Source organism: Halichoerus grypus, chromosome 3, assembly GCF_964656455.1.
Source record: "Halichoerus grypus chromosome 3, mHalGry1.hap1.1, whole genome shotgun sequence".
NCBI classification, from domain to species: domain Eukaryota; kingdom Metazoa; phylum Chordata; class Mammalia; order Carnivora; family Phocidae; genus Halichoerus; species Halichoerus grypus.
In genome coordinates this window covers 38,440,081-38,456,355 of record NC_135714.1, presented here as the reverse complement: position 1 = coordinate 38,456,355, position 16,275 = coordinate 38,440,081, and the positions used below count along the sequence as shown (strand labels likewise).

General features: G+C 37.1%; 1 protein-coding gene across 2 annotated transcripts in view; it reads left to right on the top strand.

Moving 5' to 3' along the window:
* Positions 1-16,275, top strand: part of COX7B2 (cytochrome c oxidase subunit 7B2) — a 95,266-nt gene that overhangs the window by 44,655 nt on the left and 34,336 nt on the right. The window contains exon 1 of one of the 2 annotated variants that reach the window (XM_036072256.1): positions 15,631-15,738. The exons of the other annotated variant lie outside the window; for it this stretch is intronic. Within the exon in view, the coding sequence (XP_035928149.1) occupies positions 15,737-15,738 (2 nt within the window). The 5' untranslated portion in view covers positions 15,631-15,736. Of the gene's footprint in view, positions 1-15,630; positions 15,739-16,275 lie in introns of those variants that run through there. 2 annotated transcript variants of the gene reach the window in all.

The following is a 16,275-nucleotide window of genomic DNA, read 5'->3' as shown; positions in this document are numbered from 1 at the left end:
TCTGTATGAAGCCCGGTCCCATCCAATACCTAGGTGTCATCCTCAGCCAGTCTACCTCGTCACCTCCCACCTTGGCACCGGGGACCTCAGATTATCCCTGCCTGGCTCCGGTACCACTGTATGGCAACTCTTCCTCTCCCGTCACGGGGCACAGTCAGGTCTGTGCACCTAACAACACTTTTTTAGCTTGTGATCAAGGTGTATACATCTGCATCACCCTGTGCAATCGATCCTGCACACTTGTCAGTCTTTTACCTGATATTTCAGTCCTCCTCAGGAGCGATGCCCCACTTATATGGAGACCTCCTAGCTGCCCTCGACGTTCCCCCCACAGCATCCCTCTTATCATGAGCCTGCTGGCGGCATCAGGTGTTGCCCTCAGTGCCACTGGCATTGGGATGTCTCAGGTTCAGTACCAGGGGTTAACCCAACAACTCAGGCGGATTTTTCCGCCCTCACTCAGTTGGCCCTGGCCCTACAGCACCAACTCGATTTGCTGGCCTCAGTGGTCCTCCAAAACAGATGTGGGCTCGACTTGCTCATGGCTTTGCAAGGGGGGCTCTGCCTCCTCCTACAGGAGGAATGTTGTTTCTATGCTAATGAGTCAGGGGTGGTCTAAGAAACTCTGACCCAATTACAGGAACGAGTACATTGCCAGTGGGAAACACTCCAGTGGACAACTTGGTGGGATACCCTCTCATAATGGTCCCCTTGGTTTGCCCCCCTCGTCGGCCACCTCCTATTGCTTCTTCTCATAGTGGCATTTGGTTCTTGTATTCTTAATGCCCTTACTAGGTTTATTACTACTCAAATTGCTAAAATTAGGCTCCAGTTACTCCTTACTATCGCCTCTTAGAAGATGAAGATGATGCCCTCTAAACTAGGTGTCTAAAGGGGCATCAAAGGGGGGAATGATAAGGAAAATCTGTGTCCTAAGATGGCCGACTGAGCCAGCAAGAGAGTCCCAGTCCTTGCTTGAGGCTCTTCTGGGTTCTTCTCCCTGCCCTGCTTCCCGTGTGCACCAATCTGGGTCCTTCTCACTGCCCTGCTTTGCTCAGGCGCCAAAAGTGCCAAGTATGCGGAAGTAGAAGTGTATAAATTGCTCCCTTTGTTTGTGCTTGGGCTCAGACCTTTGGAGACCACTCTCCTCTGAGCCCGCCAGCGTTAAATAAACCTCCTATCCTCCAAGATCTCTGGGTGCCGCTTGGTTCTTCCATCGGGCGATCCAGCCCAGGTTCCGTAACAATTTGACTTTGTTGGTTATATGAACATGAAATATTAAAATGGGGTATTAAGATTATAATTATCTGTTACATAAGCATGACTAAAAGGAAAAAGATTTCAAGGGAATATTTAGGGCTAGTACATTAAAGAGCTATCATGAATCCATGTAACATACGATAGCAGCCAGCAGATAAGATGAATACTCAGTGACAAGAAGATGAATTTGAACCAAACAAGCATTCCTTATGAGGCAAACCCTACAGGCACAGACAGTGCCTCTGAGATATGTGCATGCGTGTGTGCATGCACTCACACCTGTCCATATTGATTAAGCATATGGGGTCTGCCAAGAATTAGGAAGGTAAAGGAAGAAGGAAAAAAAGACCTGGACCCAGGTGATGAAATTATAAGGATATTCAAGATATTTTAGTAAAGGGCTTGTATCTTACCATCCCTTCAAATACTTAGAGGTTACATGAAGACATGGAAAGCCATTATTTTTTTTTTGCTTTTAAAGCAACATTTAATAGAAGCAGAAAGGAGTACCAGTATAAAAAAAAAAAAAAAAAGATCATACTGATCTATGAAAATCCATAAAGTGGCTGAAAATATGGGGAGGAAAGGAGGACATTGTAAACAGAGAACCAAACAGGGCAAAAAGAAGAGGGGAACAAATGATATCAAAATATTAGATTTGAAATTTTAAAAAATTAGCATTCAACTTCTAGATCTCTCATTTTTTAGCCATTTAATCTTGTTTTTTACCAGTCTTAAAAAGGAGGAATTCTTTATGTATTTACCTTGCAGGATTATAATGCAGATGAAATAAGATAATGGATGTCAAAAAACTTTGTAACATATAACGTAGTCCTCATGCACATAGTGTCCAAAGTATATTATTTTATTTATTTATTTTTTTAAGTAGTCTCCATGCCCAGTGTGGAGCCCATCATGGGGCTTGAACTTATGACCCTGAGATCAAGACCTGAGCTGGGATCAAGAGTTGGACGCTCAACTGACTGAGCCACCTAGTCAACCCCATAGTACATTCCTTAACATAGATTTTGAGTCTTTTTAGAAAGACTGTATTGATGATATTTTCCTCACAGAGACCTCAAAAGTAGCACACAGGCAAGATTCAGTAGGGAAGATAGCCTTAGAAAGTCTCATTCTGGTAGTTTTTTAAAATGAGGGGATGGCATGTGTTGTGATGAGCACTGGGTGTTACATCAAAAACTAATGATGTACTATATGCTGGCTAACTGAACATAATAAAATAAATAAATATAAATAAAAATAAATGATGGGATGGTGTAAACTGTAATAAATACTTTCTTTGTGCACAACTTTATTTCTTGGAAAGTAGAAAATGCAGTCCACTAAGTCAGGCTGAATTTTTGCCAATGAGCAAGAACAGTTATGATATGAAAGCACTGGGAACATAGAAAGTGTCCTAAGTTAGGAGAATAAAGACATGTACTGTATTTATAATAAGTATTAAACATTTGAGGGGGGGCAGTGGGAGAAAAATGTAAAGATATAATTATATGATATGAGACTCAAAGGAACATTGGCTCAAGATAGATGGGAAGCTTGAAAATATTTACTCTAATAAAATATTTGATGGAGACATCAAAAGCATGATAACTGGATCATGGTAACTGGACAGGGAGCACTAAATGAGGGTCAGTTAACCACAGAGTATCATGAAGGAATAGCCAACAGAGCCCAGAACGAGCTATAATTAATAAAATGCTAAACAAAAGAAGTAGGGAATTTTATCTATAATAACAAAGGTTGGATAGGATTCTAGCAAGGTACAGATATCATGATGTTAACACTTGAAAGCAAGAAGTTAGATACTGTGGTCTTATTTAAATGTAAACTTAAAAAAATAAATTCCATCTTTTCTAATAAATAGAAAGTGTTTGAAACACAGACTATCTTAATTCCACATAGCATGTTTAGAACCAATAGAAAAAGTTACCCCAAAGCAAATAATAGGCACAATGAAAGATGGGACATGCTAAAAGTTTGCAATAACTGAAAATCTGGTGGTGTAGCTCAGAAGGTTGAAACTTCCATTTCTAGAATGCTTAAGTAAAGGTTGTGTTTTAGTCATATTGTTAATTTTATAACTTTAATAATAAAAGCTTGAGTTAGATTAATTCTGAATTCCCTACCAATGCAAAAAGTAATAATAATAAAAAATAAATTCCCTACCAATGCTAAGATTCTGCAGTTCTAATTGAGATTAGGGCCAGTTTATTATAAAGTAGAGTTGCCAAATTTTCACAAATAAAAATACAGGATACCTAATTAATTTGAATTTTAGATAAACAATGAATAATTTAGTATATCCCAAATATTTTATCTGGCAACATGACATTTCTTTCCAGTGAATCTCTTGCTCAATTCCTCCCCCCACCACCGGGGATTTAAGGAATAGACAATGAAGAAATTACCAGCACAGCCCAAATCTACTCGGAGACCTGACTTCAGGGATTTTGCCAAGATTATTAAATGCTAGAATCCATAGACTTACAAGACTGAAAGGAATCCTTATATGACATCGGGGCAATTCCTTAATTTTAAGAGCAAAGTGGACAATTTGGCTTGTCTAAGACAGTAATGAAACAAAGTTACTGCCATAGTTACTGGTTGCTAAGGAAGTTTATGGCATCTCTTTTATTATAGGTGATTCAAAACCATCTAAAGGTAATTCTTCCTATGCATGTGGGAGTGGAAGATAGACTTCTCCAGGCACCATTTAGCTCTGGAAGCCTATTTTTAAGTCTTACCAGAATTCCCCTCAGGTAAAATCGCTTCACAGTTTCAGAGGACTAAGTTTTTCAGCTCATCAATCCCTGAAGTTCCAGTAACTTGACTACAGATAGTTGGGATAATTTAAGTAAGTCCCATATCCCTCCAATTTCCTTTTCCACAACTTCTCTACAAAATAACCCAAGCATGAGACACTTTGCAAATGTGACAGCCTAGTTTTTAGCCTCTCCTGTGTTTAGAAACTTGTGGCTAACCTTTGGAGAACTAACTCAAAGTAGGAATCTCTCAAATAGATTGCAGTACTGTAATTCATTCTTTGTTGCTTGAATAATTTACATGAAATGACAGTAATGTTACTAGGGGGTGATTCCTTGACTTACAATTAGATTTGTGTGCCCCCAAAGGGGGCATTTTTAAAAAACTTTTGAAATTCTCTATTCATGATTTTCTCAACATTAGCACTTCCATAAAACCAATGTTTATTTGATATTTCTTGAAAGAAACTGTAGAAATTTGTTAAATAAGCAAGGTCTTGTGCATACAACATATTTTCCTTATCTAGTCGTCTTTAAACTAGTGGACCTGCCCATGTAACATGTAACCCAAACCACTTAATATAACCCCAACAATGATTTGAGCTTCTGGGATTTTGCTCCTCACCTAAACACTGGCCCTTTAGACTGACACAACTTCCTGGTTTTTTATAATCATATGAATGGAAACCACCACAGACTGAATTCTCGTTACAGAGGTACCTTCTATGCTGGTTGTTGTCTATCAAGAGGTCCTCTTAAAAGTAGGAAAGAACTGTCTTCAGGAAGGGGCTGGTTTCTACTCTTTTAACATTGTGTCTGGAGTTTACTTCCTGAGAGTAAGTGTATCTGCTCTAAGCTCTAAAGACCTATGCATACCAGGGATACGTTTCAGAGCTTCCTGAAGGAAATTTTGTATAAGTCCCTTGGTCTTCCTGGCAAAAGCCCCAGTACTTCTGTGTTAAGAAAACAAGTGGGAAACTCAGAGTCACCCAAGAGTAGTAGGTACTTAATTCGGGACCTGGGTTGTTGTTCAGCCTTCTCATATTTACTCATTCTCTATTTACTGTCAGTAGGGGTGATGAAGATTATTGTATCAAGGATACAATAGAGATTCTTACTACAGAGGTTGAAACCTACTTCTGGAAGTTAATGAGGCATCTTTGTGATAAGATCTTAGGGTCTTTGTAATAACTGAAATACTTGGGGGGATTTAAGATGTTCTTTGGCTCAGTACCCATTTGAACGATGTTATCTCATTTCACTGGTAAACACTAAAGGCAGAATTGAAAATAGCTGTTAATTATAATACCATCTTTTCTTGTAGTCTGCAGTAAAGAATTGGGTGGATACCAGTAATCATCGGATGCAAGCTGGAACTCACAGGAGGATCGGCAGATAGAGAGATCCCCTACTCTTTCAGCATCCTGTGGAAAGGAATGTTTGGATGAGAGTGCAACTATGTGCTCCAAGGGTTTGGATTCCAAGAGAGAGACTCCAATACCTTTGTTTTCTTTAAATAGATAAAAAATGAGAACATTCTTGCATGGCAAGAAATGGGCAGTTTGGGCTTAGGCTCTAGCCATTTAGTTGAGTATTAGAAAACCAGCTGCCCAGCACTTTGACATCTTGGGGGCTGCGAGTCCCTTTGGGAGTTTAGTTTGGAAGGAGGAGAGTACTTGGTCCTAACTAACTAACTAACTGCAAAACAGTCTGGAGAAAGCTGCCAAGTTTATTCGGACAGTTTTATCCAATGTGAAGTAAAAGAGACAAATGGAAATCTGAAGGTCAGTCAAGAATCACCTACAAATCTGTTTTGTGCAAAATATTATTTTGTTAATGTTAGAATTAGAGTTACATATTTCCTGTAACTCTTTCTGTTCAAAACTTGGGTAATTAGTACATAGTGTTAGCTGCAGGCATTATGTAGCTAAGGCTAAAATGAAGTACCCTCATGAAGTGGACTGATGTTCACATGGAACTCCACTCTCACTAAGGAAGTTTTGGAAAAAATTGGGAAAGTGAGAATAGGCTAGGGTTTGATTCACAAGCAACAAGAACCAAGTGTTCTATCAACAGAATAGAGGGTTAAGATGATTCCAAATGATGAGGAGGCATGTGCCCAGAGTTCATCCAGTAGTTTACCTCAGCAGACCCCAGGCGAGACTGTTAATATATTGCTTTCTTTGGACACATTTGTCTCTGAAATAGTAAGAGACTGAGCTTGGAAGTTCCAGAAGGATATAGGGAACTAAAACAGGTATGGGCTGAAAATAGTTTGAATGTACTGAAAGGTGGGATACCAAGGGCAGGGAATATAGTTTGGGGTCAATCTGATTGTCTTTGAGATGGCACAGTCTTGAACTGGGATAGTGGTAGTGACAATGAAAAAGGAGCAACAATAAGACAAACATAACAATAATAAAGTAATGAATTAACCTATGTACATAAATTTGTGTTTTAAAAACAAAGTGAACAAACTTATTGATCGAAAAATGTCATTCAGAACACTGCAGATGTATGAATAAAAACCTCAGGAGTCTGGCTTTTCATTTGGAGGGGGGCTATTTTTCTGCCCCCCCCAATGAAATAAAACCCATACATTTAGGGTACAAACTGTGAATCATCTACAAAGCCTAGCCTTAGGCCAGCGCTTAATAAACATTTGCTGAGTAAGTTAATAGAATCACAAAGAACATACCTAGCACAGATAAATTGCTTATTCTATTCCTGCCTCAAATTTCCCTATGTTTCCTGATTGTAAGCAGACATTGTATAAAGATGTGCTGAGATGACAGATATAAAAATTACAGACATTATACAACATAAAAGTATACTTGATTTTAAGATGTATCATTGTCTAAACCAATATATTTTTGCTGCCTATTTTAAACCTATAAAAATAGGTTTTTGATGAAAAATGTACAATAACCTTTATTTCCTTTAGTTGCTAAGTGGCAATTTCAGAGAGAGTCTCACTTTTCTCATGTTATTTTTAAAATTTCAAGAACTGTCACCTGCCTTGGAAACATTTGCTAAATCTGTACTTTCAGAATGCTAGTAGGATACACTTTAATTGGATCTATAAAAGTAATTCTCCAAAGAGTGTACCTCTGACCAGTTTACAGAAACCAATTCTGGGTTTACAGAGGAAAAAGTGAAACACTGAAAAACTGTAAGTCTTCCCTTGCTTCCCTAATGTTTGGAGGAAAAACTGAGGAATGAAGTGTTAGTAGTTCATTTGAGTGGCAACTTATTATTTTTTTCTCTTGGGTTGGATGAAACATATCCCAATGCATTTTATGTTTTCTCCAATGTTCCAAGGTCATGATACTATTAATGCTACGAATAGTAATATGTTCACAGGATATTGCTCACTTTAAGATTTCCATAGTAATGGTAAACAGGGGTAGATCAATGAAATTGACACATAACTCAAAAGGATCTTTTCATTCAATAAATAATTTCGATATTCCTAGATAATACAATTTTTTAAATCTATTTTCTGTTTTGAGATTTTATTTTTTTGTAATGGTTGTGTTTAACCAGCACTAACATTAACAAGTTAGAGAGAAACAATATTGATCTGTTATGTTCTATGATTCACTAGTCTTGTTTACTGCTTATTTTGAATTTTCCTATACTCGAATCTTACCTAGTAGAAATGCAAGGGTAAGACAATTGAATAGTCAAAGGGGAGACAATCAAAAGAAGAGAAGTAAATGGCCTCGATAATCCATACTCTTGCTAATCAACCTCCTAATTTTTGAGTGTTGATTGGATTCACAGGCCGTGAAATGGAGTCCTGTAAAGTTTTTCTAACTAAACCTCAACTTAATTTTGCTTCCTGGTAAAAAACTTTGTGAAGTTTAGAAACCAAATACTAAGAGCACACCCGAGGTGACTTAGGACCCAAAAGCAGAGAATAGAACAAGTAGGTATCTTGAAAAACTAGCTGAGTAAGCATGGTGCTTGTTAGAAATGGTAGCTTTTACACCTAAGTCTCTACAACCCTGAGGATAAATAACTTTGTTTCATGCATCGTTCATGGACTGAGTTATGTCAACCGTTTTCTCCTTTGCACTAAGATTGATAAAATTATTTTCCATAAATTTCTAATTATTTTTCTGCAGCATTTTATGAACCTGGAACAATATTTACTATTAGTTTTGCTTTAAGTATATTTATCTTTTTGTGACTTTTAAAATAAGTTTTATTTATTAATATATATGTATAAATAAATTAACATTAACATATTTATATATATAAAGGTGTTTTATAAATTCTGGTGATACTAAGAATTTTTAAATTATCATTTAAGGTTGAAGCATGCTGGCTAGAAATTCTTTTTAAATTTCTAACTTCTTTCAAATTTCGGACTCCTTAAAAATAACCATTTCATTTAATACAGATTTTAAACTGACAAATGAGCTCTAGACATTAAAAAATAGCATGGGTTTAACAAGATAAATCTTTTCAAGACACATAAATGTCATCAGAACTCTCAAAAGGCAGCTTTTGCCTTATATTATCCTGTTACGTATAATGTTTTGTCTATCACAGAAATAAAATTGGCTTTTCAATTTAGTGGGGTTTTTTTGTTTTTGTTTTTTTTTTTTTTAGAGAGAGAGAGAGAGAGAGCAGGGGTGGGGAGAGGGAGAGGGAGAGAGAAAATCTTAAGCAGGCTCCATGCCCAGCATGAGTCTGATGCAGGGCTTGATGTCACAAGCCTGAGATCACAACCTGAGCTGAAATCAAGAGTCAAGACACTCAACTGACTGAGCCACCCAGGCACCCCTTCAGTTTAGTTTTTAAGCATTATGTAATATCCATTATTACTTGGCTCCATTTTTGTTGATTTAAATATAATTAGGCTTTCTCTGACTGAATTATTTTGCTTAGCATAAACTTTCTGGCTCCATTCACATTTTTGCAAATGGCAAGATTTCATTCCTTTTTATGGCTGAATAATATTCCATTTTATATATATGTGTGTGTATACACACACACACACACACACACACACACACATATACATGCATACATACACACCCCACATCACATCTTCTTTATCCATTCATCAGTCAATGGACACTTGGGCTGTTTCCATAATTTGGCTATTGTAGATAATGCTGCTATATACATCAGGGTGCATATGTGGAATTTAAGAAACAAAACAAGGGAGCAAAGGGGAAAAAAATAGAGAGAGGGAGGCAGACCAAGAAATAGACTCTAACTGTAGAGAACAAACTGATGGTTATCAGAGGGGAGGTGGGTGGGGAGATGGTTAAATCGGTGATGGGGATTAAGGAGTGAAGTTGTGATGAACACCTGGTGAACTTGTGAACACCTGGTGTTGTTTGGAAGTGTTGGATCACTATACTGTACACCTGAAACTAACATTACACTGTATGTTAACTAACTGGAATTTAGATCAAAACTTTAAAAAAATTTTTTTAATTAAAGAAGTTTTTTAAAGTAAATAAATATATTTGGACTGAATGTAAGTGACCAGTGATATCAAACATGTAAAACTATGAATCTGTGGGCTTCTCTCCTATCTGATAGTTTGTTCTACTATGTTATTCTATGACTTTTCCCTTTACCTTTCTTTCCTGGGCTTTGGTTATGCCATTTTCTCAATCTACGTCTACATACCTGGCTCAATTTGTTGAAAGCCTTATTCCCTCAAGTCCTAAGCTTCAAGCAAGATAGCCGTAGGGTGAAGAGTTGGTATCATATTTAATAATATTGTATGGTACATTGGGGCACCTGGGTGGCTCAGTTGGTTAAGCATCTGCCTTTGGCTCAGGTCATGATCTCAGGTCCTGGGATTGAGCCCCATGTTGAGCTCCCTGTTCAGTGGGGAGTCTGCTTCTCCCTCTCTCTCTGCCCCTCCCTCCTGCTTGTGCTTTCTGTCTCTCTCTCTGTCAAATAAATTTAAAAAAATATATATATATATTTTGTATGGTACACTTAAAGATTTGTTAAATTATGTTAAATATTATTACCACAATTAAAAAAAAACGAGAGAGAGATTTAAAAAAAAGAGTTGGGGATCACAGGCCATATACATCAGAACTAAAAGCCATCCAAGAGAAATGGAGTGAGGAAGAAGACACACTTCAAGTGGTGAGATTACATGGGTGGTCAGGAACTGGGTAAGTAGAAACTACTAAAGCTAGAATTGGCTGAAGCCCTAGGAAAGAAAATAGGGAGAACACAGAGTATTAGAGCCAAGGCAGGGTGTGAGAGTAATTTCAGAATTCCTCTCCAGCCTCCTTGCAGCTTAATGAAGTCCTGTTGAGCAGGTGCTGAGGTCTTCATATATCAAGACTCTGCCAGACACTGCCTCCCAGGATTCTCAGTTATGTCTTCAATAAAGGCTCTTCAGTATCCCCCAAGCTATAATTAATATGTCCTCTCAATACTTTACAGTATTCCCATTGTATTTTTACTTTCTAATTCAATTCAATAAAGGTTGAGTGCCTGCAGTGTGCCAGGAATTCTGCTAGGAAATTCCTTATCAGTGTTTTATTAGTCTCCTATTCTCTCCTAAAATCACACAAAGAGAATTTTCAATGATTAGAAGATGGAAGATGGCGCCTGACTGTTTTCTCTGTCATAGTTGTTAGTGTCATCGTCTTTTCCAAGCCCACACTAGATGCTTGAAGTCTAGGAATTTTCTCTGCTGTCCTACATGTGGAGTTGGGTTTCTTTGCTAGGATTCAAGTTTCTTAGATGTGGTATTCTGTTACCATACTCTCCTAGGTCTGGCCACTTCCTTAGAGACCAACCAATGCCTGTATTACCAAGGGGACTTACAGACGTCTCTTTCTCCATCCAGGCATCCTCGCCTTACTGCTTTCCACTCCAGGATATCTGACATGGTCTCCTCAGTGATTTTTAGGCTTTTTATAAATGACAGGCTTCTTCAGCTGCTTCCACTTTCTACCAGATGGTAAATCCTCAGGGAAAGAATTACTAGACTAGATTATTTCAGTAAGATAGGAAAAGGAAAAGAGAAAATACATCTAAAACTCTCAAAAATTTACTTGCCAGTCTAAAATGGAAGACAGTGACTATTGAACAAGTGACTATTATTGATAAGAAAAATGATTGTGATTATAGCTACCAGTTATACTTAGAGGATTTATTCAAGCAACAGGTAACACAATGGACCAATGCCTGTGGTTTCCCTAGGCTTTACATATACCCCACTTGTGGTAATAGTTTATAATTAATAATTATTTTAGTAGTGAAAAAAAAACCTAAGTCAAACATAGAATATGTAGGAAAGGATTGAAAAGAAGGCTTGCCGGGTGATGGGTATTATGGAGGGCACGTGTTGTGATGACTACTGGGTGTTACATACAACTAATGAATCATTGAACACTACATCAGAAACTAATGATGTACCATATGGTGGCTAACTGAACATAATAAAAACAACCAACAACAACAACAAAAACAAACAGACAAAAAAAACCTTGAGATGGGCAGAAACCAGGGCAGCTCTGGTTTTGTCTCCAGTAGGTGATGCTGACTGAATCTAATGTACTGTCATCAGAAACAGCTCTAATTTTAGTTTGAGTGTGTTTGTTTTTTTCTCTGCGATTAAAATATCTGGAGGATAGAATCTGGTTTGCTTAGTTTGGGTCATGTGCCCACCCTTATGATCAAGGTAGGGAGGAGTCTGTTATCAAAAGAAAGTATATTAGGGGTGCCCGGGTGGCTCAGTTAGTTAAGCATCTGACTCGATTTTGGCTCAGGTCATGATCTCAGGGTTGTGAGATCGAGTTCTGTGTCTAGCTCTGTGCTGGGCATGGAGCTTGCTCTCTCTCAAAAAAAAAAAAGAAGAAGAAAGTATATTAAATATTAGCATCCAAGGACTGGACTGTAGTAGCTACTACTTTTGCTTTCTCAGTATGTTTCCTATGTTGCCTCTTTATCATCCCTCCTGCCCACTATCTGATAGTAAATTTATTCTCCTAGCTATGGTTGACTGTGTGATCCAAGCTGTTGATAAACATATCTGGCTCCTACTAGGGTGATTTTTTTCTAATTTCAAATTGATAATAGTCATCTTGTGTCTGTCATAGTTAAATCCATCACTAGGTATAAAATCTCTTCAGGGATAATGATAGTGAAAAATATAAGACATTGACTTCACATCATGAAAATGACATAGTGTTGTAAGTAATGCACTATTTTAATTTAATTAATTTTATGGAGATGATGAGTATTGACCAAGGCCAAATATTACTTATGGTATAATGTATAAACAAAGATCTTGCAGTTGTTGAAATGGATTAAAAATGGGAGCAAAAGTGTTTGTTTGTATGACACATAGAAGCATAGGAATGCCAATCTTTAGACAAAAAAGCCATAGCAGTTAAGGTTGTATTTATGTTTCAAGTGTATGTTATCAGAAATCTGATGCTTTAATTTCTTAGGGAACAAAATTCTGCCAGACAACGATCTTATTCCTGCATCATTCTATGCATTTTTCTTAAAGTAATTTATTATATTCTGAAATTTTTGGTTTTATACTCTTATGTCCCCCAACCAGACTGTGGGAAAGGGATTGTGTCATTCATTTCTGTATCTCATAACCTGGGGATGTGATAGTGCAGGATATGATAATCACAGACTTAAAGCAAGGGCTTTGGCTTAGGTGCAGTCAAGTTTGATTACTGGGTTTACCATATTCTCGCCATGTAACCATGGATAAGTCATTGAATCTAATCAAGCTTATTAAATTCTTATTTGTGTTTTGGGAACAATATTGCCTGTTTAGGTAGTATAGGAATTAGATATGACAATTTAAATGTATTTCTAATTATAGTCTCTGGCATGTAAATTTTAAGTCAATTATAGCCAATAGCTTTGGTCATTCAGTCAATATTTGTAGATGGTTAGGTGAATGACTTCTAAGCTTTACTTGGTATATCTGCGCTCTTTGTCAAAAGAATTATATCAGTGAGTGTAAACATTTCCAGTATCTACAAGGCAAGAGTATCATCTAATATGTGTTTGATAATTGTGTTTTTTTGAATGTATACAATTATGAAAACTGAGTGTTTTATTGAATGAGAACACATGAATACTACATAAAATATTGTTACTTGAAAAGAATGGGAGCCTTACATTTGAATAAATTAGGCAGAGGGACTATTGAATTACTACAGTGAAAATGTAGTTTCATTGATTATTCTGTTAGCTGAATTAACAGATGCTAAAAATACTGACAAATATTTTAATGCTGATGGAGCTAATTGATCCATCAAATTATTCAGTGGATCATCAGTTGATGTGATTAAGTGTGCAAGATATGAGGTATATTTTTAAATGTCTATTGATTCTATATGCTTCATCTCATGCATTAGCATCAAATGTACATTTTTAAACTTGAGGAACAGCAGGAAACTACTTAAGTAGGCCACTCATAATTGAATTTGATAAACGATGTTTAGTTTTCTTGTTTCTAGTCAGTGAACATTTTGGTTGGGTAGGCATTAAAAAAAATGAAACTCAAAATCCGCATGCATTTACCTATATCTGCACTATTACTAAGAGAAAATACTGATCGCTTAGAGAATTCAGAAGATAACCTGGTTTGCTGAATGCAGTTATTGTCATGGTTACTGTGTATTGAAGATTTTGTTTATTTATTTGAGAGAGAGAGGGGGGAGAGAGAGAGAATGATTGAGGGGAGGAGCAGAGGAAGAGGGACAAGCAGAGTCTGTGCTGTGCGTGGAGCCCGACCTGGGGCTCCATCTCATGACCCTGAGATCATGACCTGAGCTGAAATTAAGAATTGGATGCTTAACCAGCTGAGCCACCCAGGTGCCCCAGTATTGAAAAAGGAAAGTTAATGAGAATAGGAGGTGCTGTAACTCCTTTTAGGAAAAATATAAATAGTAATGATAGTGATAGGAAAGGTTTTAGCCTTACTCATGGATATTTCTGAGGAAGAATCTGGAAGTTTTCAAAGTAACTGTTACTTTGAAATAAGAGTCAAATAAGAATTTGATTTTCAGATCACATCTTATATCCTCCCACTACCTCACACCCACCTCAACCACAGGGAAATGTCCGTTGTCTTTATTAAGAAAGGGATCATTTCACTATGATCAATCAATGAAGGTATTAAAATTAGTAACTGGTAGTAATAATAATAAGTCACATTTATTGAACACTTTCCATATGCCAAGTACCATGTAAATACCTCTCAGATGTTTTTATTCATTATTAGTTATGTGCCTACTAAGTCTTAGACACTTAAGCACTAAGGATATAATGTAAAAAAAAAAAAAAGGTGGAAATTCATGTCCTCATCTAACTTATATTTTATTGAGGAAATACAGATACCTTATGTCATTTAATCCCTCTCAACTTTATCATGTTGACGCCAGTATCTCCATCTACCACTGAAGAAATTGAGAAAGCAGAAGTTTGTGATTTGCCTTAAGTCATATGGCTAGGAAGGACTAAACCAGGAACTAAAACTGTGCAATGCCTTTCGCCACTATGATATTCTGCTTCTCCTTGTCTACTGCTTCTTAATTTACAGCTCTATGCGTTTCTTGAAAAAAATGGAGCTTATCAACCTGCCAGCATCTGTACCTACATACCTGCCTTCATTCTTTTAATACAGATAAGTACCACTCTGAGACCGGCCCCTCCATTTATACCCGGGATCCCTTTTTTTCTTGTCTAGTTAATGACCTTGTTTAACAATTTTCCCCTTCCTCTTCTATTTTTTCTCTCTCTCTGTGAGATCATTTTCAATCAGAGGACATAGGTGTCATTATTCTCCATTATTTAACACACACACACACACACACTTTCTCTTTACCTCACTTTCCTCTTTAGTTACTGACTCGTTTATCTGCTCTTTGTTAAAAGCAGAATTCCTCATAAGTTATCTATACTGACTGCATCCAGTTGTACTTCTAACATTTTTCTTAAAACCATTCAATTCAAGCTATTGCTCTCTTTTACTCCAGTGAAATTTCCTTGTCTAAGTCCAAAGTCTTCCCATATTACTAAATTCAATGGTCATTTGTCAGTTCACATTATCATTGACATTTGACACAAATAATTGTCTTTTCCTTGAAATTCCTTCTGTAGTCAGCTTCCAGTTGACTACACTCTCCTGCTTTTCTATTTCACTGGTAGTTTTTTCTCAGTCTCCTTTACCAGTTTTTCCTCATGTGGTCAACCTTCTAATGACAGAATGATCCAGGACTCAGTCCTTGATAATTTCTCTTCTTTTTCTATACTCACTTATTTGATGATATTATTTAGTCTGGGGTTTTAAATACAGTTATGTATCTGCGATAGATTATAGCATTGCACTCATTCATTCTGTGTCTGTAACAAGATTTCACGTTTTCCCTCTTGCCATGTGACTAACATTGAACTGTGCCTCCTTGTAGGTGGAGTTATGTCGCTACTCCTTTCTTTGGCTTGATCATGCGATTGACTGGGTTGGGCAAATGAAATATGAGTGGAAATGACAGTATGCCAGGTCTTAACAGAAGCTTTATTTGTTAATACTCTTGCTCTCATTTTGTCATATGAAACAAGACTGGTATTTCTCAGAAAGATATTCGTCCTTCAGGCAGGATGCTGAAATAAGAAAACAAATCAGAAGTGCAGCATGAAGCCCATATAGCAACCAAGAAGTAATGTGAGTGAGAAATAAATATTTGTTGTTGCAGCCCAGTAAGATTTGGGGAATAGAGTTGTTACTGCTGCAGAGCTAACCAAAATACCATCAATATGCTAATGACTCCCTAATTTCTACCTCTAGCCCAGCTTTTTTTTATACTCCCAACCTACATGTCCAAATGTTTACTCAGCATTTTTATTTAGATGACTAGTAGACTTCTCAAACCTAACATATCCCAAACCAAATTCTTGCCCTTTTCCTAACATACTCCCAGCCCCTCCCCCATGGATGCAACCCTTTCACTTGCTGCGGCCAACAAAACATGGAATCATCCTTGATTCTTTTTATTATCATCCCCACATTCCAATCAGGAAATCCTGTTAGCTCTACTTTGAAAGTATATCCGTAATTCTGCCACTTCTCACCATTTCCATTGCTACTGTCCTACTCTAAGCCACAATTATTTATTACCTGGATTTATAAAACCCTCCTTCCTTCACCCTTATTCCTCCATAGACTCTTTTCACAAAGCAGTCATATTTTGAAATTACAATT